Consider the following 26,583-nt stretch of genomic DNA (forward strand, 5'->3'; position numbering starts at 1 on the left):
TGCCCTGGCAGTGGGGACAGGGCTTGCTGAGCTGGCCCAGGCAGCCCTCACGTACAAGCACCCCATTTCAGTCACCTCTAGTCCAAGTAACCCGTCCTCGCTGGCCTGACTCCTCCCAACCTAAATCTTCCTGAAGAATGAGAAGAGCCGCTTGCCTTCGGCGGTGCTGGGCTCGTCCCCGCGCCCTGCGCCCCGGGCCCCGGAGAGGGCGGCGGCAGGCCGGCTCCGTTCCTTCAGGTGCGTGTCCATCAGCTGCCGGTCAATGACCCTGTGCATGTCATCCTGCAGAGGGCAGAGCGAAGGGGCTGAGCAGGGCTCCCACCTGGTGCCGGGGCAGTGGGGCGGGGGGGAGGGGGGGCGGGCAAACGTCAGAAGGATGAGGGATGAGGATGAGGAGGAGGATGGGATGAGATGACTGGACGGCTGCAGCCAGGTCACCTTGACCAGGAAAGCAGCAGATGTACACATGATGCCCAGGCACACGGGAGCCACCAACACCGCAGCCTCCTCAGGGCCTGGGGCTTTTCGCTGCTGGCCTTGGCTGCTTGGCTGAGCCCACCACGGGTCTGGCCTACGACAAGCCCAGAGAAGGGCAGGCCCAGAGCCCCAGCTGCCATGTCCCTGTCTGCACCCAGGCCTTGCCTGGGACTGGCCTTCTCTGCCCTGCCTCCGCGCCCCTGGGGCTGGGTGTGCTCTCCCTGGCGCCGGCCCGGCGGCCCTAGCATCATCTCCGCCTGCCAGCTCTCCAGTCCAAAGGGTCAGACTCAGGGGGCTTTTCCTGCCCCTTCGCCCCCTTCAAGTTATACCAGCCCACACCACTGGTGCCCAGGTGCCCCCCCACCGCGGCAGGGATACAGGTTCCCGGTGCTGCCCTCCCCACTAGGGACCCTGTGCGACAGCCCTCCGCTGGCAGGGCTCCCACGGGCATCACTATCTTCACTGTCCACCCTGCTCCAGCTTAAGGCCGGATCTTTGGCTTCCTCACTGCGGCAGAACCCTTCCCCAGTTTGGTAAAGTTGCCTTGAAAATGCCCCCCTGACCTTGACCACCTTATAGCACAGCATCTTTAATCCTGCCCCTCCCCTCACGGGCTTCTGGGCAGAGCAGTTCTGCCCTCTCTCCATTCTAGTTGTTAGATTCCGATTCTGCACAAGATTCCACTTGACCAAGGCGTTCTGCCACCGAAAAAGTATGAAAACTACTGGTTTAGAAACAGAAACAGCCCTCTCCAGTGAGCATCAGCTGGAACATTACAAGCATCTGCCTGATTCCTTCACCCTTAAGCCCTGTGGACTCCGGGGTGCCCGGGGGGAGTCAGCGGGCTCGTGCCCTGCCGGAGCGTGGGACAGTGAGGGCCCGGGCAGGAAGTGGGGCTGGCACGTCCCCCAGTTTGTCCATCGCCTCCTGCACTCACACCCACGCTGTCACCACGTGGTGTCACACTAACCTCTGCAGGTTTCAGTGTGAAACAAAGGGACTTTCCAGCCCCCAGCCCCAGGTGGCCGCAAGGGTGGACGTCCTGCTCCCTACCCTGTCCGTGTCCTGCTCTCCTGCCTCCTCTCCTCTTCACACTCCGCTTCTTCCGGAACCCTCCTCGTCACAGAAATCGGGGTCATGCTCCCTGCCTCTGAAGCCCCCGTGCCAAATCCTGGGCCCAGTGCCCAGCACTTAGGACGTGCTCAGTAAAATCGGTTACATACATTAGGAATGTTACAGGATCCTTTGGAAAGAAACCCTTTTAAGTGCCAACGCTTTTTCTTGCAATTGCAAACCGCAATTTCTATACTTTAAAATCCATCAGGGTAATCCCAGGAAATGCATCACTTTAGAACTTCATACACACACAGGCATGAACCACTTATGATTCCACCCCTGCCAGTACTTGTGTCGGCAAAACAGCCCATTTATGAGGAGGGAGCACCAAGAAACCACGGCAGAGCCGGTCAGAAAGGGGCCGGCCCAGTGGCCCTGGCCTACGAGCTGCACGCTCACGGACGCGGTGGCGGTAGGAGAACTGCAGGTGACAGCATGGCACACAGCACACGGCACGAGATGACGCCAGACGCCAGCACACACAACACGGCGGGCCACACACAGGAAGGCGGCGGGGCTGTGATGGCAGCGTGGCTGGGGTGGGGGCTTGATCTCACCTCAAAGGCAGGAGGGGTGTACAACTAAAGCTGTTGATACGGGAACTGAGAAAGGCCACTAGATCAGAAACCAAAGGAGCCAGATAGTAAAAAGCCCTGAGGAAGCAAACTGTAGCCGGGAGAGAAGAGAGAAGAACGGGGCGGTAAGCCAGGGAACGGCCAGCTGCTCGTGGGCGAAAGGCTGAGGGGCCGGGGACCACCTCTCTGGGGAAAGGGGGGCCGTGCCCCCACAGTCAGCCCGGCAGGGCCCTCGGAGGAATGGTCACCGCTGGTCCATCCTCCAGCGGGGTCTCTTCATCGGTCTGGTTAGGGTTTCTTGGGGGAGAGACACGAACGGCTACACCCACATCCTGAAATCCACCACCCGAACCTCACTTACAAACAGCAAGTGCAGCCCCGGCCCGGAGGGGAGCCTTGCTGGGGAGGGGGCGGAGCAGTCCTGGAGAGGACACAAGGTCTCATTTTCCCAGGACAGTGCTCTCTGGCAAAAGGAAGCTGGCCTTTGAGAAGGGGAAGGGCAGCAGCTGCCCAACGACATCCAGCTGTGATATAGGGCTTGCTGGGCCCTCTGTGTTAACAGCTGTTTCTTTCCAGCTAATTTAAACAAAAGTGGGAGGACCAGCTGAAGGAAGCCCCTGCCCCACGCTCTGGAAGCATCCGCAGGCATTCCTCCCTGGGGACTCACCCACGCGCACAGGACCCTCTAGCAACAAACTCTACTCACTCGCTGCTTGGATTCAAAGATTCCCCCAGCCCCAGCGCCCCATCTTCCCTCACCCCGGGTCTCCAGGCTCTTTACCTGCCACGCCTCAAGCTGCTGTGAGAGGTTCAGTTTCTGCTGAATGGCATCCAGCAACTGGCTGTTCAGAGACATCATGTCCATCTTGCACTTGGCGAGTTCCAGCTCCACAGCATTCTTCCTGGAGACAGACAAGCCAGGGTGAGCGCGGGCCCTGGGGTCCATGGCACCGGGAGACAGGCTCCGACCCGAACCTCGCACCAAACAGGAGCCGTGACAGCAACTAGGATGTGACTCGCAGAGAGCTGGGAAGTTCACAGCATGGGTTCACATCTCTTTTCTCAACTGTTTTGACAACCTGTGGGTGAGGGGAGGGGCCGGGGGCCATCTCTGTCCCAGCACCTCACCGATGAAGAGCGGCTTCGAGAGGATGCAGAGGACTGGAACCCGGAGGTCAGAGGCCCCACACAGCACTAAGGACTTGCTAATCCTTCCCCTCAAAGGCCAGCTGCCGTGAGAGGTAAGGACCTTGTCCTCTTGCCCCTCCTTTTCACTAGCAATGCCCCTCCCTCACCCCAAGGGATCTGTCCTAAAGATGCCACACAGTGCTGGTGACCACAGCCAAGCTGATCACAGTCGTGAAAATTCGTGGACTGGTGGTAAATTATATGATGGAACACAGTTGCCGGAAACAACCGTGATGGTGAATATCCAAACTGGGGAAAAAACAACATACCGCTGAGTGGAGAAAAGCACAAGGCAAGGTCTGGCAGGATCCTGGCTTTGTAAGAGAAAAACTGCCTGTGTGTATTTCAAGGTCACACACAGAAATGTCTACTTGGCCATCTCTGGATGATGATCGTTGATGGGATCCCACATACTTTTTACCTTTTGTATTTTCATATTTTAGTATGTTTCACAAATTACTGTGTTTGCCTTTTCCAACATTCCTCAATCATAGTTGTTCAATGCAAAACAAAACAATTTTTTTCAGGGGTGGGGGAATGGGACTAAAGTACGAGAGGCTAACTGGGCAGTTTCTGCCAAGGAGGCACTGGCCGCCCACCTGCCAAAGTGTACATTACTTAGCCTCCATCATCAACTGCTACCTTGTGCATTCCAAATGGCATTGCAAAAATGCCAGCGCCAGCCACCGAGGTGCACGTCCCAAGGACGCCTAGGGGACCCGCCTAGAGCGGCCTCTTTGCTCGGGTTCTCAGAACAGGGGCTGTACCAAGCAAAGTGCGGCTGGGAGGCGGGGCAGGTAGGGTAAAGCGCTCCGGCCGCCATCATTGTCGGCAATTCCCCTCCGGCCACAAGTCTACCGATAGAGTCACCTCCCCTGACATCTCATGTCTGCAGAATGGGCGCCCAGTCCGTCTTTCCCAGGGAAGCCGGTCCAGACGGCTCGTACCACCCGGGTCCGCCCGCCGCACTGCGGCTGAGAGGCCAGGGCGGAGACTGTCCAATGAGCGCCAGCGTCTCAGACGCCTCAGGCCACCCTGTCACGCCTGCTGCCATTGGCTGACAGCGAACAGCGGAAATCCTCCTCGCGTGGCACCGGTTGCCATGGACGCCTGGCCAACCACCCCCACTGTCTGGGATGTCAGAGCACCCCCACCCGCCCCCCCAACCCCGGCGCCGGAGACAGCTGCAGCCTCAGTGTTAGGGCGTCTGCCGGCAGGTGGCGCCCGAGAAGCCTGGAGACCCCAAAATGTGCGGACCAAGGTCTCCGGGTGGAGGGGCTTGCAGGGGGACCCTTCCTTCCAAAAAGACCCCGGAAACAAGGGCAGTCTTGCCGACCCCTGTATTCCAGCCTCGGACTGCACTCTAGAGGACGTTTGCTCGCTAGAGAATCTTGGTGCTTATCCTTCACGAGAAACTCCAGACCAGGGAGCTAAGCCGCAGAGGCCGCTGATCAACTGTTCATCAGAATTTTAAAAAGGAAGGTCTCAAACCGCTAGAAAAATTCCTTCTTTAAACGAAACCACTAGTAACTGACTCCTTTTTGTTTTTGTGAGACAGGCTGCTAGCCCCAGATTTTTGTTAGCGAGGGCCTTTTACCTGCAAAGAGATAAAATTGTTACTTAACTTTTCTGAAAGTCATCCACTGTGTGGGATAAAGAACACCTTAAGGGGTTTGCAGCCCAGTGAAGGGAAGCAAGTTATTTTTCTTGGGGGTTCTCAATCCTGACTACACACTAGAATCACGGGGGGGGGTGTTGGGGTACACTTTTTACAAGTAGCCCCAAACTAGGAGATTCACACTGAAATATTCTGGAGAGGGTCCTGGCATGCATGGTGTTCCCCAAATGATTCTAAAGTGATCAGGATGGAGAATCAGAGATGATGTACATGAAAACATCTTGTAAAACTCTTAAGGTTCTATACAAAGTGTACTCCCTCCCACATTTGAATGATTTCTTTAGGTCTGATGTCACAGTTCTTTATGTTAAGAGTTTAATTTCCAAGCGATAGAAAAAGAGCTCTCCTACAGGAGTGGACTGACGCCTTCCCTAAGGGCCAGCCTATGTTTAGGGTCCATGAAGGACAGGGCCTCACTGCAGAGTGTTCCCCACTCAGTGAGGATAATCTGCAAACCAGCTCGTCAGATGCCAGGAGGTTCACCGGGCCTCCTCTGACAGAAGGTGAAGGCATTTCAAGGTTTTGTGGAGACTCGCTGGCCTCCTCAGTCACCCCCATGTCAGAGCTGGCTTCCACTTACCAAGGGAAGGGCCTGGACAACCCCAGTTCCGTCTTCTCTCCGGAGCCCTGGGACTTTGTCGGGCTGTGTCTCCCACCTCGCATGCTCACGGCAGAATATGGTCAGAGCCTGATGCTCGGCCCTCTTCTGCTTGTCCAGCTGAGAGAAGGCGACCAGCCATTCTCGATTTCTAACCTCATTCTGCCTTTTATTCCCAACAGAGGCTTCCACAATTAGCACCTTAATTTTACCATTTATTCCCTAATTGTATGACACAATTTCACTCTTTGTTATTCATAAAAGGATGCTCCCACTCCTAATTATTACACTGCTATTCAAGTGTTCGCTAATGAATCAAGTGTTCACCAGGAAAACAGTGGCAAAGACGCACAGGTTTGCCGGGGAGCCCTGTATACTTCCTAAGTGGACTGCAAGCTGTCGAGCAGCCTGACGTAAGGTCCTGGCCAGATAGAAAAGGGGACTCGAGGTAAAACTAAGTAATGGTGCTGAAGAAATGATTAAAGAGAACAGAAGGGAGGAGACAAATGTGTGTGGAAGGGGCAAGGTGTGAGGAAATGACAATTTTAAAGTAAGAAATTACCTTCTACTTTTTAAAAAGGCATCTGGTATCTACTTACAATTTGTTTCAAATGAACTCCCTTCAGTTCCCTGACAAAGGCTGGGTGGGGAAAGACTGTGGGGACAGGAGTCGGAGGCCAGGGATCACCGCTGGCTGTGGTCTTGGGGACAGTGTCTCAGTTTCCTCATCTGTAAAAACTGGGATTAAAAATGTCTACTTCTTGCTGTGGCTGGAGGGGGGTTAAAGGATGAAGGTGTTTTGTAAACAGAAAGTGACACAGGGCAAAATGTGTGGCGAAGGGCCCCGTAGGCAGATTCAGTTTTAGTACCTTTTACCTCTGCACACTCAGTGACTAGGGTAGACTGAATGCATGACGATAAATAATTTAAAGGGGGGTGGGGAATATGCAAGGGTGTTCTCTTGCCTCTGCACTTCCAAATCTTTTGAATGTAAGAGAATGCATTTCTTCCCGGCTAAAGAAAACCCAAAGCATGATTAAAATATGACCAGTGTACAGGATGCCGTCTGAGGATGCATCAAACTCGGAATGTAGAAAATCTCTAGGAGACAAATGATACTTTTTTTAAGTGTGACAACTGTACTGTGGTTGTGTGTTTTACAAAAAGTCTTTTTCTTCTCTTTTTGAGAGAGAGAGTGACTGAGAGAGTGACTGAGAGAGAGAGAGAGCGCGAGCGAGCGAGCGAGAGCGAGCACACAGAGGCAGGGAAAGGGCAGAGGGAGAAGGGGGAATCCCAAGCAGGCCCCATGTCCAGTGTGGAGACTGATGCAGGGCTCAACCTCACAACTGTGAGATCGTGACCTGAACCTCAATCCAGAGTGGGACGCTCAGCCGACTGATCCATCCAGGTGCCCCAGAAAGTCTTTTTCTGGTGGAGATCTACACTGAAGTCTCTGTGGATGAGATGTTAAGGTATCAAGCGCCTTCGTCCAGGCCAGCGGGGGGGAGGACAAAGTGAGTGGGGTACAGATGCAACAGTACCGGCCGTCTGCTGATTAGGGTTGAAACCAAAAGACAGGAAATTAGGGGTTCGTCTTACTTGTTTCTACTTTTGTGTGTGCTTCAAGATGTCCATAATAAAAAGTAACAATAACACCCCTCAAAATAAAGTTGAGGTAGATATATATAATGAAATTGGAAAACTATGATCTAAGAGGAAAAAAAAAACCAAGCCATGGAGAGCATCAGCCCTTGGATACTTAAAAAAGTCCAAGTCACTATATCGCTATATACCTGCACACGTACAGGAAAGAGATGTACAAAAAAACACATACCCAGCTTCAGACAGTAGTGTCTGTCTGGACGGGGAGGGGGAGGGTGGGGACCAGAGAAACACTTCCACTTTTGTATTCTTCCGTATGCTTTACCTTTGAAATTGCAGCATATACTCATGTTGCTTGTCATTCAAGTAAAATTAAACACACCACGTCCACTCACTTTGCAATAGCCTCATCCCGGTCCCTGATGGCCTTCTGAAGCTGCTCCTTTGGTTCCTTGTCCTCAGATGTCACTCTGAGTCGGTCTCTCTCCTCCTTCAGCGCAGTCATCTCCACACTCAGCAGTGTCACCTACCAGGAGATCAAAGGGATGGACGTAGTGATGTCACTGCTGCTGGCCTGGGCTGCTTCCCGCAAAGAGACAGAAAAGAACAAGAAGCCCCCAGCAGATGCAGAGTCTGTGTGTGGTGCGGGCTCGGAGCTTCCACGGCCCCTGGCTCTGAGGGAGACACATCTCTTCTGGAGAAAGGATGCCACATGCTAGGCTGGAGCCCACTGGCCAGGGGCCGGAGGGTTGGGGTGGGGGATGATATTCAGCCCCAGACAGCAGCCAGGGAGCCAGATGCCCTTTGTACGCAGCACAGCACACAGCCACTTCCATTGCAAGGCACTCCCAGGGAACTACTGAAGACCACACATGCATTGGGGCTTGGAAACATGTTTTTGGGGGTAGGGGTCAAGTTTTATTCCCAGGCATCTTGCACTCACCACGGAACTCTGTTATCCACAGGGTCCTGGCTGGACCCAAAGCCTGGGGCCTGGCTCCCATTTCTGTGACAGCACTTGCTGCATGCAGCCTGGTCATTCAACTTACCGGGTCAAAGCCACATGGAATTTAGACACCTATGTGATGTCCTCATCTTTCACTTTAAACCTGCTACCTTTCCTGTGGTCTATGCCTCAGTGAATGGTCCCACAGCCTGTTTAGTGGGTGTCATCCTTTGGTGGCACCGTGCCCTTCCCAGCGGCTCACGCAGTGACTGCAGCGTGTGCACCAGAGCTCTGCAGTAGCAGGAGGCACAGCCTACTCACCTGTGCATCTCAGAGCCCTTGTTCTATGTTCGAGCCCAAACTGCTTGTGCAGTGGACAGGTGTCATGTTTTTGGCTAATCATTCCAAATCTTTTCCTAATGGGGGACATTCCTGGTTGCAGGAGCCTTGATGGGAGACAGGGGATGCTCCCCAATAAGGAAGCCAAAAGAGAAGAGACCCATCCTTCCCCTGGCACACAGGCATGGATATATGTGTGACCTAGACTTGCCAGTCACACTCCCCACCTGGACTGCAGTCCTTGAGGGATCAGCAAAGCCACGGGCCTGGGGGAAATGATTACGTGGACAGCAGATTGCTGCCACAGCAGTCTCTGTCTGTCTGTCTCTCTCTGCGTAAGTTAAGCAGAACGAGTTTTTGTTGTTTGCAACCAGACACCCTGTTTGGACTTTCAGTAAATATTTGTTGAGTGAATGGAAGGGTGAGCCGCTTCTTCCCAGTCAATAAGCTCAGACTGGAGTCAGGATGCCTGGCTCCGCCCTCTTGTTAAATAGTACACGTACTTAGACATTTTTTGAAGGGAGGATCCATCCATACACGTCTAGCCCTCCCATAAGGGGACAGACGCCACCTTTCAGTGCCATCCCCTACTCGAGTCCCAGGCCGAATCATCTTCTGACAGACTGAAATTGAGCAAAGGGCCCAGGAGCAAGGCTGAAGAGCAAGCTTCCCTGGAGATGCTGTGGACTCCCAGACTGAGAGAGCAGATGTGCCAGCGACCGGGGAAGAGGACGACCAGCTCCTCAGCAGGAAATCAGAGGATAATCAACAGTGAAGAGGCATGCAGGACAATCTGCTGTTACTATGGGCAGTGAACGTTGTACTCTAGGTGCCTGATGAGGAACATCAGGACCAGGTGCTCCGTGCTTCCGTGGTGGGGACACTTGTGGTGAGCAGGGCTAGAAGCCCCAGGGAAGAACAGGCGGGGGCACTGGCAGAGGCCATAGGGTGCAGCTAGTCCACAGGCAGCTGGGAAGAAACCCAGCCTCACCCCACACGCTAGCAGGTTCTATAGCCTGGTAGGCCAGAAACTCAAGACTCGGGAAGTACCTGGCAGAGAGAGCGAGCCAGGCCTCCTCGGATCAAATAAGCCCCAACGTGGCCTTGGACTGGCTGTGAGCCAGACAAGGTTCTGCCAGTTGAGTAAGCTGCAGATAAAACTACATGCTAGGCAGGAAATGCCAACATTTAATATGCTCCAGATAGAACTCCGTAAGAGTCATTTGCTTTGGTCAGGAAGACTTGGTCAAGGTAGAGAACATCAGCCATCTGTCTCAGAAACCTCAAGGGGCTTACCTTCTTTTGAGTTTCCCACACTGTTCATAAAAAGCAGGAATAAAACTAACTAGTTCCATCATCAAGTTATCCTGAGGATCAAATGGGATCAGTGACATGGGGGACCAAGCTCGGAGCCCGGCGGCAAACTCTACTCCTTCCTCTTCTCTGCACCTGTGCAGACCATCTCACCGATGGTCGTCATGAGGACTGACCTGCCTTGTTTATACACTGACTTAGGTTACAGCCGCCCCTAAATCTACTTTTCCCACATAAGGTAGGTGTCCTCGTGATTGAATAGGATCAAGAAAAAAAAACCTCTTGAAGTCATACATCTAGGGCTTTATTTGCCCTTTCGTTCAATAATTATTTGCTTTAGGAGAAGACAGAGTGAAGTGGGACCTCAAGTGTGTCCTCGTCTAAGGTTTGACGGGGAAGATGAGCTGTGGGTGAGGGAGCCATGAGGACACAGGGCCAGGCGCCCCGGGAGGGAGGGAACCAAAACAGTCTGAAGGAGGAGGTGAGGCCTGAAGGTTGAGTAGGGGTGACGTGTGCGGGGGTCAGGGAGAATCTTCTGGGTAGAGGCCAAGGGCCGGGGAAAAGGCCCAGATGTGGCGAAAACACAGGGAGTATGTGCCATGCCCCGTCATAGGCCATGTTCAGTTCTGCTAAAACAAAGGAGGGGAGATGGAAACCACAGGGAGAAAGGCTGCACAGCCAGAATGCAGCCAGACCATGGGGGCCGTGAGGGTCAGAGGCTTCCCACTACTTAATGATAGAAAGTCAATCCAAAGCTTGTAAGGGCATTTCATTTCAAGCTGTGCTTCAGGAAGATCAATCCAAATCCTGTGGAGGGTAAGTGGGCTGCGGGGGGGTGGGGGGGGGCGGGGAGTATGACCAAAGCCGGGGTGTGAAACAGTAACACGGCAGTGGCTAGGAAGCGGGAGGAGAGAGAACACAGGGAGAGCTCACAGAGGAGGGGTCACCAAACTTGCATTAGCGAAGGCCTGTGTTCCCACTACTTGCTCGGCTGTGTTTTCACGCCCCTTCTGGAGTAACTGGCCAGTGCTCTGCTCAAGCCCTATGAAGGAGCCAAACACAGGACTGGGACTGTTTCTTACTGCCCCTCCCGCAGCCTGGCTTGCTGGCCTGAGAACCAGCAGAAGGGCTCCACAGATGACTGGTTTTTATATTGCTCTGAAGGTCCTCCCTGCCTCCCAGCAGCCGCTCCAGATCCTAGTCAGCCCTGGGAAGACAGGAGCCGGCAAAGCGGTGGGGGTGGGAAAGGGGCTCTCTGTGGCTCAAGGGAGTGGGGCAGTCCTCAGGTCTGGTTATAGATTCTGGTCTCAAACACAGTTATGAATTGCATTAAACCTGGACTCCCTTTTATTTAAAAACTGGATAGGCTTCTGAGGGACAGGTCACTTGGTCTTCTAGGTCCCACACTTTGTACCTCTGGCCCAGTCTCAGGAGGACAAAGCGCACTCTCTGGTAGGAACGCAGTGGGCTGGGAGGCTGGATCAGCCCCTGGCTGAGGTCTCACCCTAGTGAGGAAGGCTGTGCCTGCTGTGCCCGCTTCCATTTCCACTGGCATGCTGGAGTCCAGCCTGCACCCCACCCATGCCTCAGGAGATCAGTGTTACTCCCATGGCACGGCTTTGGATGGGTGTAGTTTGGCTAAGCGATCTGCTGCTTTGACTAAGCTCCTGGGGAGAGATGGGCCACTCGAGAGGCCCAATTCTATTCCCCATGGGACTTAGTGTTAACTACCTGCTTGATGAGCCATCTGGCCTAACACCTCTCACCAGCTCAACTTCTAATAACGGAAGATTCCCCGGTGGAAGAGATAGGTTCTGAAATAGTTGCATCCAGACCCTCGGTAACCTGCACCTTGCTTATGTTTCTGAATAATGCCCTCTGCTGTTTCTAGTTTTATAATTCTGAGAAGCAACAAAGCAAAGAAACCCCCAGCCAATCAATATCAAAGAGCTCATAAACAGAACATCCCCCACCGAAATTTAAATAGGCTTTAAAGTAAACAAAACTTTTATTAACTGGAAGAATTTTCAGATCCACTTTGGCCTGTTTGTCTTCTGACGGTGTGAAGACCCGCGCTAAGTCTGAACTACTCCCTGGCCAAACGACTGCCTGAGGGGCTTCCGTCTTAGGCGGGAGAATGTCCTTGGCTGCCCAATCCCATTCCTCAGGGCTGGGCTAGAAATAAGCTATAGCTTTCAATAGCCTCTTTCTGTCCTCGCTCTCTGATCACTCCTAGAAACGAGTACAGCAATAGTGGTTTGTGGGTCTCCCAATATCTTCGAAGAGAATTATATTAGGAAGTCTAATGGGCATGACCCCCCAAAAGAGTTTCTTTCTATAGGGTCCTTTAAATTTAAGAACTACCGACTGAAGCAAATGCCGGATTTACCTTCCATCTCTCAGCAACCTGGTGAGGTTGCTGAGAAGGGACGGCCAACTTTGGACACGGGAGGAAGGCATGCTGGGTGGGGCCAGGGTTTTGGTGCCCCCACCAGTGGGACAGCCCACTACATGCAACCCTGTCAAAAGGAAGAGCCTTATTTATCTCCTAGGATAGAATTTAGAAGCTCCTTTTGGGGTGGGGCTGCTCCTAAGCCCTTTAACTTTCCAGATGGGAATACAGATACCCTTTTCCAGGATTCTCAAGAGATCAAGTCATGATCAAACAGGAAAGGAACAGCAAGAGCAGCAGTCAGTGCGTCTAAAGCTGGAAAACAGGCTGGCAGAGGTGGCATTACAAAGAGAGAACAGGCCTACAAAGATCAATTGCTCCTTGGTTTGCAAATTTCCCTGCTCAGAAGCTGCTGGAAAAACATCGGTGAATGTCCTGAGAGCTGTGGCACTTTAAACCGTCGGAGTCCGGCAGGGAATCCGGGCTCGGTGGAAGGCAGCACGGCGCCAGAGGCTACGGAGGGTCAGCCGCTCCCGTCCCTAACAATTTGACTGTGGGCTAAACCAGAGGGCTGGTTTCTCCCCTTGAGCTCACCTCAACTTCAGGTCACTGTCCTCCGGGGATTGTCAGAGCAGAGCCACTTCTCAGAGATGGGAGAGGGCAACTCAAGAGGGTCCCAAGAGAGTCTGGGGTGGGCACTGGCACATTCCCTGAGCCAGACCGAGGATGGGGGTGCTCACCTGACTGTGGAGTTGCTGCAGCTCCTCTAGGCTTTGCCTCAGTTTACCCCTCTCTCCCTCCATGAGTTCCCTTAGGGCTCTCGAGTCCTCACTGGTCTGCCTTATCTGTTCTTCTAAGGAGTCATCATCAATTCTCCGGGAGCTCTGACAGCAAGAGAGAGAGAGCCACCAACCACAGAGATGGTGAAGGCAGGGGCGGGTGTGGAGAGATGGTTAGTGGGAGAGAGGGTGAATGGAGAAGGTAGGGATGGATCAGTTTGGGGGAGAGCAAGATAGAGGAGATGGGGCAGAGAGGCAGAGGAAGAGGCAGGCAGAGAAAGAGGAGACAAATGAGGGAAGAAAGACAGGGTTAGAGGAGAGAGATTCTCTTGCCCAATCTGCAAACATCGCTTAGACATTTAGTTTTGTTTCAGGCTTCAGGGAAGGGAAGTCGCAAGGCATGCACAGCACACCTCACTCTGACCTCTCCCTTCCCCATGGTGACCCAGCCTCCACGTGCAGCACCTGACCAGAGCACGACATGGTCAGGTAAGGACAACCACCCTCTCATGTGACTTCACGCAACATGGGTGGAAAGGCAGTAACTAATCTGTGGGAGGACGGAACCCGAAGGGAGACAGCTGCCTGAGCGCCGGGGGTGAGAATGGAAATCTGTCACGAAGCGGGAAGCAACGCCAGAGTGTGCAGGAAGCCTGCGGGAAGGCCCCTCTTCTCCACCAGAGGAGCCACATCTGGAATTCTGAAAGGCCCCTGCTCATCTCCTCAATGTTCCGTGCCCCCTGCACCTGTTCAGCAGGGGCTTCCGGACTGGATAGTTCGCCTATTCTCAGCTAATCCCATCGTGAGGACCGATGAACTACAAAAAAGGAACTCGCAGGATTCACCGGGATCCAAACTACCTTCAGAACTTCTAAGGAAAGCTCTTGAACTCGAGGCCACCACGGCCTGGATTTAACCATATGGAAAAAGGACTCCACTTGGATGCCAGTGTCTGCAGGAGGAGGGCTCTGGAGCTTCCACTCCCGGACACTGCCCTCTGCCCGATCACCAGCACACAGGGCTCTTCAACAGTAAGGGCTCAAAGTTCCTACAGACTTTGTGAGGTTCCACTTCTGGGGTTCACCTCATCCCCTGCGCAGGCTTTCCGCCCTTTACTAGCCGGGTGCTGGGAGGCAGGGGGCGTCAGCCTAGCCACTTACCGTGGGCTCCATGCCATCCACAATACTCTGTATCAGTCTCTTGAGCTCGCTGAGGGCTGTGCGCAGGCTGCCGGCTGGCACGTCCTTGGCAGACGAGGTTTCTGAAGACTCGTCCATCGAGGAGTCCGTGGAGACGGCTGAGTCAGCGCTGTCACTCCCCCGGAGGTGGGAGCAGAGATAGCGGACCTGGCAGTAGGCTTCCCAGAGCTGAAGTCTCAGCTGCCCCAAGAGAATTGTTCCTGATTACGGGCTCTCGAGAGGACCGCCACCCGCTCACCTCTTCCCAGTGTAGGAACCCAACATGCTGCCACTTAAGAGCCTAGTTCTGGCAGAAAGAATTTTTCTTTTTTAAATCACCTTTCCAAGAAATACAGATACTTATCCTGGGCCCAGGACATCTATACAGACTCCCAGTTCTTACCTCTCCAGCCCTCTACCCACCTCCCATTTGTCATATATGCACTTCTCTATAAAGATGGACACTGCGGCGGGAATCGTGATTAGGGGAGTGAGTGGTTGTGAGGAGGGTGGAAAAAAGCCAACTGGATGGATCATGAATGTTCCAGAGCCCAGTCAGTGCGAGAGGGACGAGGCTGAGGATTAGCCGGCCAGCATTTCCTCCGAGGCACTGGGGCAACAGTGAGCCAGGGACATGCTCTGGTCAGGGCCTGCTTTGTGACAGCTCCCGCCAGCGGGCCTGGGCTCGCACAGGTGCGGGGCCACAGGCCCTTGCCGGCCTGGAGCGTGGCGCGGCAGGAACCGGGCAGCCGTGCGTGCGGGCCTGCCGGGGCGTCGGCACCTGCTCCCGCTCTTGCTCCAGCTCCTCGGCCTCCATGCTCTGCTCGATCTCGGACAGGAGGGACGCGCTGGTGGCGGCGGCGCTCTGCAGACTCCTCTCCTCGGTGAGCTCCTCCACCTTCACCTGCAGCTGCCGGTAGGAGAGCCGCACCTCCTGGAGCTCCAGCTGGCTTTGGTGCAGCTTTCAAAGAGACAGAAAATGGCAGTGAGGCTCCCCCAGACCACAAACAAGGAAGAGAAACTGCCCCTAAACCTGAGCATGCTTCTAAGTCCAACCACCAATTTACAGAAAAATACATGAGAGAAGAACATGCTAATCTAGATTACATCCCGGGTGTGCAGGCAGTAAACTCTGGATTTGGGAAATTCCACAGGACAAACAGCTCAGCTTCTTTAAGATGGAAGAGACTTACGAGACATACCAACCAACCGCAGCGTGTAGGCCTACTCTAACTTGCATCTTGATTCAAGTAAAAAGATGTGAGAAGCAATTAGGACATTTATGAGGCACTTGCCAGTTGAACACTAGCTATTTGATATTAAGAAAACACTGCTTTATTTTCCCCTAGGTATACTAGTCCTGTGGCTATGTTTTTTTAAGTTCTTATCACTTACAGGTAGTCTCTGTTTATGGATGAAACAAAACTTTGGGGATTTACCGCAAAGTAATATGAGAGGGAAGTAAGTAGACGTACTGAACGTGGGGGCAGGACTGGCTGGGGCCCAGTGGTTCGTGTAGCTGGCAATGCGGTACATAGGGCATCACCACACTGTCCTACTTCTGAACGTCCAAAATCATCCAGTACTAAATGTCCAGTATTAAAAAAACCAAACACACACACACACACACACACACACACACACACACACACAGGCCTACAAAGTAAGGTACCATTAAACTCTCACCAGAATGACTATAATAAAAACCCACAAATGGGGCACCTGCGTGGCTCCGTCGGTTAAGCGTCCGACTTCGGCTCAGGTCATGACCTCACGGTTTGTGGGTTCGAGCCCTGCGTCAGGCTCTGTGCTGACTGCTAGCTCAGAGCCTGGAGTCTGTCTTCAGATCCTGTGACTCCTTCTCTCTCTGCCCCGCCCCTGCTCATGCTCTCTCTCTCTCTCTCTCAAAAATAAATAAAAACATTAAAAAAAATACCCCCCCCCAAATAGTAATGATACCAAGTACTGACAAGCATGAGGAACAACTAGGACCCTCCCTGGGGCCGGGAGCAAGGCTGTACGGCCACTCTGGGAAACTGTCTGCCAAGTTCCACTGAGTGAAACACACCTGGCCGCTCCACCTCTCGGTGCAGACCCAACACAAACTGCTGTGCACGCCCGGAGGACAAACAGGCTGTCTACAGCTGCGTTTTCCCTTAACAGCCACAGATGGGGGTGGGTGCCTGGGTGGCTGTCAGTGAGGCTTGGGATTCTGCGTCCTTCTCTCTCTGCCCTTCCTCTGTTTGCTCTCTACCTCTTTGTCTCTAAAAATAAACAAACATTTGAAAAAATGAAATCATCTTTAAAGAGCCACAAATGGGGAATAATCCAAATGCCAACAGAGAACGGAGAGACAGTCACATGCTGGAATACTACACTGCCGTGAGGAAAGAGCACACTGCTACTACAGGCCATGACACGCATGAATTCACGGACAGGATATAACGTCAAGAAGAAGCCTGACATTAAATAATATGTAGTGTGTAATTCATGTATAAAAGTTCTAAAGCTTCATTGAAATACAAGAGATGAAGGTGGAAGAGAGGCCTGCTTGTGAGGAAGCGTCAGGGCGCTGACTGAGAGGGGCCGGAGGGGGGTCTAGAGGGTGCAGATAATGGGCTTTATCTTCCTCTGGGAGCTGCTACATGGGGGTGTGGGTATATATATATATTTTTTTTTTCATGTTTTATTTATTTTTGACAGAGGGTGCAAGCAGGGGAAGGGCAGAGAGACAGGGTGACAGAGGATCAGAAGTGGGCTCTATGCTGACAGCAGTTGGGTCTGATGTGGGGCTCGAACTCATAAACAATGAGATCATGACCTGAACCAGAGTTGGATGCTCAACCAACTGAGCCATGTAGGTGCTCCACGGGGGTGTACATTTGTAAAAATTCTCTCAAGATTTGTATGCTCTGCTGTATGTATGCCGTATTTTAATGGGAAAAAAATGAGGGGGAAAGGGTTTGTAAAGACACTGGGGGCATTATTTGGGATAACATGTGAGTAGAAATGTCAAGAATTCCCAAACCCAGGAGAAAAGCGGTCTCTGCTATTTTCTAAGTCATACCTCACAGTTTGCAGGTAAAGCCCCAAGCCTGAGCAGGGCCTTACACAGCACGTAAGGCTCAGAGAAAGAGACGGATGCCAGTGGTGGAGGGGACAGCAATGCAGTTTTCATGGCTTACACACCAGGGCTCCTTCCTTCTCTCTTGCTGCCACTATTCACCTCTCGGCGTTCTCTGGCCCCTTTCTTGTGGGGTCCAAACAGGGCACTGCGACCTGGTCAGGTCACTACTGTTGAAGGTAAGACATGACTCCACCAAGGCTGCTAAATGCCAATCTCTACTTGTGCCTCCACAGCTACGCCTGCTTTTAACACACAGACCGCACCTGCAGAATCCTCACCTGCTCGCTCACCGCCTCGCGCTTGTCCGCATATCACACCTGCACAGGAGCAATGCCTCCTGCTCTGGTGTTTGTGGATTGCACACCCCTCCCTTTTAAAAGATTTTTGGAAGTTGAGGATGGGGAAAGAATGCCCTGGGGTTTAAATTTAATGAATTTATCCTTTTGGAAAATAGGGAACAGGGGTGACCCCCAAAATTCTAAAATAGAGCAGACACTGTCCTATGTGTTGCAGACTGCGGGCCAGGTAGGCTTGCGGCGCCTGCAGAGGTGCAGATGCTGAGCAGCAGGAGTGGCAACTCGGGGCTCTGTAGGTCTTGGCTGCCTTGCGAGCGTCCACGCCAGTCCCGACGCTAGTCGGGAGCAGACAGCAGTTGGCTAACGGCACCGGGGATCTGGATGCGCCTTCACTCAGAAGAGCCTGGTGCCCGGCTGCTCAGAGAGGGAACAAGGCACTAGCGAGCCTGCTCTGCATGGTTCCCAGGCATCAGCAGTACCTGCTGGTCCAGTGGGAACTCCTCCAGCCCCAGTTTTGAGAAAACTCAGAAAGAAGAAATTAGGGTTAAAAAAAAAAAAAAAGAAAAGAAAAAGAAAAAGGACATTCCTAAGAAGCATTTGGCATGATTACAAAGGGCATACTAAGTTGGCATAATGTTTTACAATTATTTTCTAGGTGATTCCACATACATCTCAGCAGGAGAAGTTCAGCACAGACAAGTACAAGTTCTCATGCACTGGACAAAATTAGTTCAATTACTCACGCGCACTCGAGGGTGCTTAATTAATTGTAACAGCAAGAGAATCAAAGACCAGGACAGGTCTGCCCTGTCTGGTCAATAACTGGTCCAGAAAAAACAGATCAGAGGAGGCTTAGAAGAAACCTCTAAAAGAAGGGATATCATCCTTTATATGAGAAAGATGTCACTACATCTATTTATATATATATCAACAAGGAAGACACCAAATGCCTTGTTATGCAACACACTGAGCTTAGGACACTCATGCCACCAGAGGTGGCAGAAGTGGGAGCACGCTCCCGTTTCCCACTGAGGGAACTAAGACAGTATGATGTTAAGTGTCAGAGTAAGGTCTACACTGCAGGCCACCTGCTCCTGGGTCACCCCACAGGGAGTGGAGCCAAGCTTCCCGGTGATGAAATCCACCTGCTCCCCGGGACAAGGCCCCTGCACACACCTGTAAGATGCTCATGTTGGTATAAATCAGAGAGGGACAGAATCCTTTACTGGGTATTAAGAGCTTAGCAAAATGCCCGATTTTTCGACCTCTTGGGTATTCAACAAATAATTTTTATCCCTATTCTCGGCCTGAAAAAAAATGAGAGTTGGATTTTATCAGTGGTTTAAAAATCGTTGTTAGACAGTAGAACGCCAACTACATAGTGAACCAGGTTAAAGAGGGGCCGCCCTGGCTGGGCGGCCTGTTGCCCTGCCCACTCAACCTTCCTCTTATCCTTTATCTGAAACAAAGGACTAAAATCGTGGAATTATATACATTCCAAGACCATCAAGTCTACATTTTGTAAGTCTGATTTAGGACCTCTCAACTACTATCTGAGTAAGCTGGAATTCTTCTTTCTGTTATCAGAACAGGACATTTTAGCAATGGAAAGGGCTTTCCGGAAGACCCTGGTAATTAGCAGCTTAAGGAGAATCTCCTATGAGCTGAAGGAAAAGAATCACAAAAATGTGGGAAAGATAAGAATTCAGCCCATAACAGCAGATTTTCCAAATCAAAGTGTGAACTGCCGAACTTGACGTAGGCCGCGGAGTGAGTGGCCCGATCGGAAGACAGTGGACGTGCGGGCGGTGAAGATGTGAGTGTGTGCGACGTGGGGCTCCTGCTGGAGAGCACACAGCCCCCTGTGCGAGCCCGGCACCGCATGGCGCGTGCAGGTCCCACTCTTCCCCGTCCTGTGGTCCCCAGTTCTTGATTCAAAGTAACCGACTTCTCATCTGTGAATTCCAGCTAGACTGAATGAAAGTGTCTTTCAGGCAGGGGTCACTTCCCCATTCTTCAGTGTTTCTTTGTCTTCTCCACACTCTGCCCAGCGACCCTCCTCAGCAGAGGGCTTGACAGGGTCAGAAATTCTGGTGAGACACTGACCTGCAGAGGCAAGGAATATGCTAGATGCTGTCGATGAGAACCACATGAAGTGGGGGGAGGGCGGGGGGCTCTGTTTTTAATTCTACTAAGGACCTACTACACTACTTTGGTAAATGATTCACTTTTTCCTAAGCCTCCATTTAAGAATGTATGCAAAAGCACTCGGTTCCCTATAAAGTATACAAATGTTCACCACTATTACCATCGTTAACCTTAGAAGACAAGCAAACTCCTTTCCATCTTGAAAATGGTTGTGAGGCTTTTGCCAGCACCATTTCCTAGTCAACATTTACGGAGGCCCTACTATATGCAAAGTTCCAAGCTGAAGGTGCAAAAACCATGGACAGTCAAAAACTGCTCATTTGCCCTTGAAGACATTAATCACCCAGACGGCAGCTTAGCTGATGGTGTCAGTAACAAGTGATATCAGCCTAAGATGTTTCCTTAGCCCATGTCCTGGAGCATTCCTCCCCCGCCGAACACGGAGCCCAGCGGGGTCTGCCTCAGCCTGGTCTTTGGGGAAGGACCCGCCTGGTGCTCCAGCACAGCCGGCCGCCCGCCTCCACACCAACGACACTGTGGCCATCTCCCCCACTCCCTGGCGTTCAGAGGATGTCCGAGGGGGAGAAGCATGCTCTCAGTACTGTCCCCAGGTGCTCCTAGGCCGGTGTGGCAAAGCTTTTTTTACAGCAGGTGTTACACTCTATTTCTGTGGAGACCAGGAGTGAGTGTCTTTTTATTTAGTGGGTTGTCAAGTGTGAACCTGGGGATTCAGCTTAGGACTGGTGGCAGGTCTCAAATAAGGACAAGTAAGACATGAAGCAATTTCCTTTAGGAAGAAAAAAGAGGCCAATTAGGCTCACAAAGAGTTTGGCCTATGCCTTTTCTAGCAACTGTTAGAAGCAAGATGTAAGTCTTGCTGTGTTGAGTGGGCAGCTTCTTTATTTCTGCTCAGTGCAAGCCAACTGAATGCATCAGCCTGGGAAAGCAGCAGCAGAGAGCACTGAGAGCCAAGGACAGAAAGTCACAGGCTCCCTCTGAAATCTCTAGCAGATTTCACAAACCCTAGGAGGCAGAATGACACTCCCCATGTTCCAGTCATGTTAATAGCCCAGAAAGAACTCTCTGAAACTGCTCCAAGGGCCAGTGGCTCAGAGCAAATTGGAAGGATAACCTGTGGGTAGCGATGCATTTGTTTTCAGCAGAGCCAGACTGGCCAAGTTGGTAAGCACCCAAGGAGAACTCCAACAGGCCCGACAGAGAGAGCTCAGCTTTCCCCTCTCCTGACCCCGACAGTGGCCTGGCCTCCCAGCTCTCCTTCTGGCTGGACAGCCAAGTGCCCCCTTCACCTGGCCCTAGTGCTACAGGACAGCTTCTCTGCCTCAGTACCTGGAGGTCTTTGTCATGGCCTTGCCTCTCTAGGATCAGCACGCGGTCCTGTAGCTCCTCCACAGTCCCCTGCAGCAGGTCGTTCTCCTCTAAGGTGGCACTGAGACGGTGCTCTAGCTCCCGTTTCCGATCCGACAGCATTTTGATCTGAAAGGGTGGAGAGTCAGTTACACCCAGGCTGATGAGTAAGTGGGAAGGGAGGAACTAGGCCCAAACGTGGAGGCCTGTGTCTCCCCACATGCTTGGCCCAGGGGGCCAGTACCCCCATCTTTGACAGAACAGCTGTGAACTCCCAAGATGAAGAGAAAACCCCTCCCTTCTAGAAACCCGTCTGGGAAGGGGCGGGAGATAAACTTTGGGGAAGCTGGAATGTGCGATGCCAGGCAGAGGAAGGGAAGGGTCAGTGTTCTGGAAATTCCACAGATAAGACAGAGAAGGGCTCCACCTTGCCTGCCCATGACTTTACCTCAACCCCACAATTTCTGGGGGAGTGGAGCCTAACCCACGGTACCATTCTTCCTTCTCAAGTCATGAGCACAAGGAAATGCCCGAGATAGCCTCGTGGGCTGCTGTGTTCTCCTACTTCAGGGCCCTCTTCTGTACTTTCCCCCCTCTGCTAACAGGTCTGGCTCTAGAAGTCACAGCTCAGACCTGGTGCCCCAAACGAATGGGGGAGTTGGCGGGGTACAGAAGGCAAAACAGTGCCTGCATCCGCCCGTGTCCTGGAAAGGAACAGGACATGACACAAGCGAGTAACTGATTTTACTCAAAGTGTTGTTTTGCCTGAGCATGTAAATTGTGAACAGAAGCAATTTCACTCCTTTTATTAAACGGACTGGAATGTTTGTACGCTGCGTATCTAGCCAGCCTTAAGAGATAGAAATCTTCTTTTAGGGAGGTCTGTCCTCTTCAAGGTCAGTAAGAAAACAAAGGATAAGAGGAAAGTGACGCCGGGTCTTCTGGCCTCCAGGTGTGTAGGCTCAGGAAGCCAGTGCCCCGTAAGGCCGGATGCTTCACCCTAAGAGCATTCCTGCTAAGGGGCTGCAGAAGCCTTCCAAGTCGTGCAGGGCCCCCTGGCTCCTCCTATTTTTCAGTTCCCTGCTGGACTGATCTCTCAACCAGCTTCTTGCTCCCAACATGGTGAAGATGTTCTCCGTGCTCCCCCGTTTGGCCTGGAGAAGAATCCATTAAGAGGACCAACCTCCTACCCTTTCCTGGGGAGATTTTGAAATGAATGTCTAATGCATCTGAGGCCCTCTGAAATCCACTTTTCCTTCTGTTCCTTCTGCTTTTTGTCTATTCTCTTGCCATACTAGACTTCTGTTCAGAGGGCACAGATCTTCCCTGGCCACCAATCAATCAGATAGGATGCTGTCCTGGGGAAATGAAGTATGCGGCCTTTGTCCAGAGAGATCAGGTATCTGGCCAAACAAAGAAATACTGTCTCTCAAGTGCGCACCTGGGTAAGGGACCAAAATGAACAGGTCCTTTTTGTGAATGGGGCCGCTATTCCCCACATTGAAGCACGTTACCCATTTGAAGGGAATTCTTACTTTGGTTGATTTTCATTTACAAACCCTCCAACCTTTACATTTTCCTTCCATGGATAATCTTTGTTTCTCAAGTTCCAGTCAGTGAAATAATGAGGTAATACAGTTCTGATATATAATCCTGGCCCTTTAAAAAAAAAAAAACTTTAGAAGTTCTGAGCTACATGAAGTAACGTACTTGAACACTTTCGTAGGTTGGCTTTTGAAAGCAGCAGTGTTACTGGAATAAGCCAACAACATTAGGTGGCAACTCCCTCACCCTGTGCACCCTGAACCCTGTGACCAAATCTGCCAGTTAACATTCCTGGTAATGACCCTGAGTCACAAGGGTCTTGAAACAGTGAGCAGAGGGGAGAGGAAAATAGGCAACTCGAAGGAGTCAGAGCTTGGCAAGGGCAGTGGAACAGTAAGTCATGCACACAAGTGGTGACACACAGGCATGCCAAACCCCACCAGAATGAACTACTTACTTCGAGAACCTGCTGCTCAATACCAGTAGTATTTCCAGGGGGAGGGAGAGAGGAAGGGAATGACAGGCAGGAGAAAAGAGAAGACATTGACACACTTTAGGAAAAACATCTTCAGGTCATTTCCGAAGTGGGGGAGCAGCCGCCTGGGCTTCTCTGGGCCTGACCATGTCGATGGATGCCTTAACCACACTGGGGGTGCACATTCATGTGCCCCTGGATCCCCAGACTATCCCCTCAGGTGTAACTTAGCCAAAGGGTTGCTGTCCAGACAACTGGCTGAGGGGGCCTCAAGATCAGACTAGGTGGACGCCTCTCTGGAAAAGAGCCCGTTTGGGCTGCTGACAGGACTCCCCTCTTCTGCCCTCCCACAACCGGGTTCTCACAGAGTTGTCCCCTAACTGCTACGTTTTCTTTCCCTCTGGCTCCCTCAGGGCCATGGACCCTGCCTGCCACGCTCTGGCCTCTCATACACTTTCAACAGCAGGACTCTAAGTACCACACCAGGGGCTTTCCGTGTACTAACATCAGACACAACAGCCCTCTGAAGTAGCTACTTCTGTGACTCGCATGTTCTAGGTGAGAATCACATTAAGTCCCATTAAGGTGCACTGAACCGGACCTACACGGAACGGACAAAGGGAAGATCCTCCTCCCCATCTTCTATTGAGGACTGGCAAGGATGTTTTCGGGCGGATCAACACATTCAGTAAAAGCGGGTCATTTGTGATTTCAACACACTCAGCGGTAACTTTGAGCAACCTTTTTCTTCCAGATGACAGGCAACATGAATTGAGTGTTCCCCATTTAGTTTCTTACAGATACATCTCTAGAGATTTTTTAAAAGGTTTTTTGAGACTGCAGATAGAGCAGGGCTTTGTTTCCCGTTTCAGGGGGCTCCTTATCCACAAGACCCAGGGCAGCGCCTCTAACGAGAAAAGTCCTTCCACCTTCAGGCACTGCCACACGGGCGGACTCACCTCAGCCTGCAGGCTTTCGAGCCTGATGATGTGCTGGTTGGTCGATGAGTTTTTCTCCCGAAAGTCTTCTCTGAGGGCATGGACTTGCATGGAGAGTTGTCTCTCAACCTCTGAGGCCTGCAAGCAGAAGAGACCTTCAGGGCGGATTCGGAGGCTGTGCAAAGGAAGTCTGGTAAGATTTCAGCCTTTCCTTCCCCAAGCATCCCGTTACAACTTCCTACTCTAGAAGGCGTATAGGATGAACTGCTGGTCCATGTGGTCCCTACTGCCCAAACAAGACCAACACCCATCCCTACCTCCAGCACGGAGGGGCTTATCTCGGTGAAGACGACTCTGCTGGTCAGGGGAAATAGGCATAAGAAATCGTAAGCTCTCAAATGTTAGGTATTTTCATTATTACTCTGTACCCAACAGAAGCTCAGCAAACACCTACTAAATTGAGAAAAAGTCTCTATTTTATGTGACAGAGTAAGGCAGAGATACCTACTGCCTTAGAAACTCCTTTATTTCTCTCACCCGTTTCCTGAGCAGGGCCCAAGTGAATCATCTCAGTCTACATTTCCCATTTCCATTCAACAAAGGCACTATTTGAAGTTCCCCATCACATCTGTTCAGATTTCTTTTTTAAAGATTTTGTTTTTAAGTAATCTCTACACCCAATGTGGTGCTTGAACTCACAACCTTGACATCAAGAGTTGCATTCTTAAAAAAAAAAAAAAAAAAAAAAAAAGAGTTGTATTCTCCACTGAGCCAGCCAAGGACCCTAATATCTGTTAAGCTTTTTGACATTCCTTCAAGGACATCTTTGGCAACTTTAAAAGTTTGTTTATTTTGAGATAGAGAAAGTGCACGAGTGGGGGAGGGGCAGAGAGAGGAGGAGAGAGTCCCAAGCAGGCTGCACTGCAAGCGCGGAGCTCCACAAGGGGCCTGAACTCACAAACCATAAGATCACGACATAAGCCAAAATCAGATGCTTAACCAACGGAGTCACCCAGGCGCAGGCTTCCCCTGATGCACCAGGCATCCCCATCTTTTGCAACTGTTAATTCTCTGGGGGAATGTTGGTTGAGGCACTTATTTTCCACCCTAATCCACTTATTTTCTAATGCTCAAACACAGCAGAACATCAAGACATTTAGTGCGTCAGCACCTTCTCCTGAACATGCAGGAGAGCATTCTTTCAGAATGCTCCCTGGAAAAGACTTGAACTCTGGTCTTTCTCCTGGGAGTCCAGGTTAGCTCCCTATGAAGGGAGCCCTGAACACTGCCTGATAGAGAAAAGAGCCATAGGACAGGATAAATAACTGTCTCAGGGCTTTTCTGAGGCCCAATGGGGTCAGTAGGCTTTATGAGTTCTTGGGAGAGATCCCCGTGTGCTGACATGGTTAGGCTTCTGGAGGAGGTGGGATGGTAATGATGTTGACATGGTAGGCTAGGTGTTCAGTGAGGCTCTCGCATTAACAGTACATGTTCAATAGCTGTTTTTATCTTCAAGGGCTGTATAAGCAATTGTCCATCTTTGTTTTGGTCCCATAGAGTCAACTATTGCTTCCTTGGATTTGAGAGCTAGAAAAGGATCTCAGCCTACAGTTCTAATTTTTTAAATGATTTTTAAATCTTTATTTATTTTTGAGAGAGAGAGAGAGAGAGAAAGGGAGGGAGGGAGAGAACAAATGAATGAACAGGGGAGAAACAGAGAAGGAGACACAGAATCTGAAGGAGGCTCCAAGCCCTGAGCTGTCTGCATAGAGCCCAATGCGGGGCTCGAACTCATGAGCCATGAGATCATGACCTGAGACAAAGTTGGACACTTACTGACTGAGCCACCCAGATGCCCCTAAGTTTTAAACAATTATAAAACACACAACAAACTAAAATCAAACCATCTCGTTTTCCTTATTCTAAATTTAATTTCAGATACCACCAGCTTGTTTTAGTTTCTCAATCACTTAGAAACACAATGTTAGATATCCTCACTTAAAAATAATACCAGTAATATGTACTAATTACAATGTGCCAAGAACTGTGCTAAATGCTTTAAGTGCATTATCTCAATTGTCATAGCCAAAGTAGTGCCTGTCAGACTGGATTTACTAATGAGGGAAGAGACTCAGGGAAATGAAGGAACTTGCCAACCTCTCAGTAAGTGACAACACCAGAATGGTGAATCTGGGGCTGTCTCGTCTCCAAATGAGGACTCCGATGCAAGCACACCCTGTCTTGCCACACTTCACCTCACTTCACTTCACCGCAGACACTATGCTCTTCATAAAGTGAAGGTTTGCATCAACCTGCATCGAGCAAGGCTACCAGTGCCATTCTGCCAACAGCATTTGCTCACTTCCTGTCTCGTGTGTTACATTTTGGTCATTCTTGATGTATTTCAAACTTTTTCAATATTATTATGTTTGCTGTGACAACCTGTGATCAGTGGTCCTGGATGGAACTACGGCAAACTGTTTTGAAGCGCCACGAAACATGTGCAT

General features: G+C 51.3%; 1 protein-coding gene across 1 annotated transcript in view; it reads right to left on the reverse strand.

Moving 5' to 3' along the window:
- Positions 1–6: 6 nt before the first annotated feature.
- Positions 7–26,583, reverse strand: part of BICDL1 (BICD family like cargo adaptor 1) — a 106,110-nt gene continuing 79,533 nt past the window's right edge. The window contains exons 5-13 of the mRNA XM_029921617.1: positions 24,098–24,214; positions 23,121–23,132; positions 21,101–21,247; positions 14,964–15,143; positions 14,165–14,383; positions 12,966–13,109; positions 7,630–7,760; positions 2,950–3,070; positions 7–282 (exon numbers count right to left, since the gene is read on the reverse strand). Coding sequence (XP_029777477.1) covers positions 121–282; positions 2,950–3,070; positions 7,630–7,760; positions 12,966–13,109; positions 14,165–14,383; positions 14,964–15,143; positions 21,101–21,247; positions 23,121–23,132; positions 24,098–24,214 — 1,233 coding nt within the window. The 3' untranslated portion in view covers positions 7–120. The remainder of the gene's footprint in view (positions 283–2,949; positions 3,071–7,629; positions 7,761–12,965; positions 13,110–14,164; positions 14,384–14,963; positions 15,144–21,100; positions 21,248–23,120; positions 23,133–24,097; positions 24,215–26,583) is intronic.

Source organism: Suricata suricatta, chromosome 14 (genome assembly GCF_006229205.1).
Source record: "Suricata suricatta isolate VVHF042 chromosome 14, meerkat_22Aug2017_6uvM2_HiC, whole genome shotgun sequence".
Classification (NCBI taxonomy): Eukaryota; Metazoa; Chordata; class Mammalia; order Carnivora; family Herpestidae; genus Suricata; species Suricata suricatta.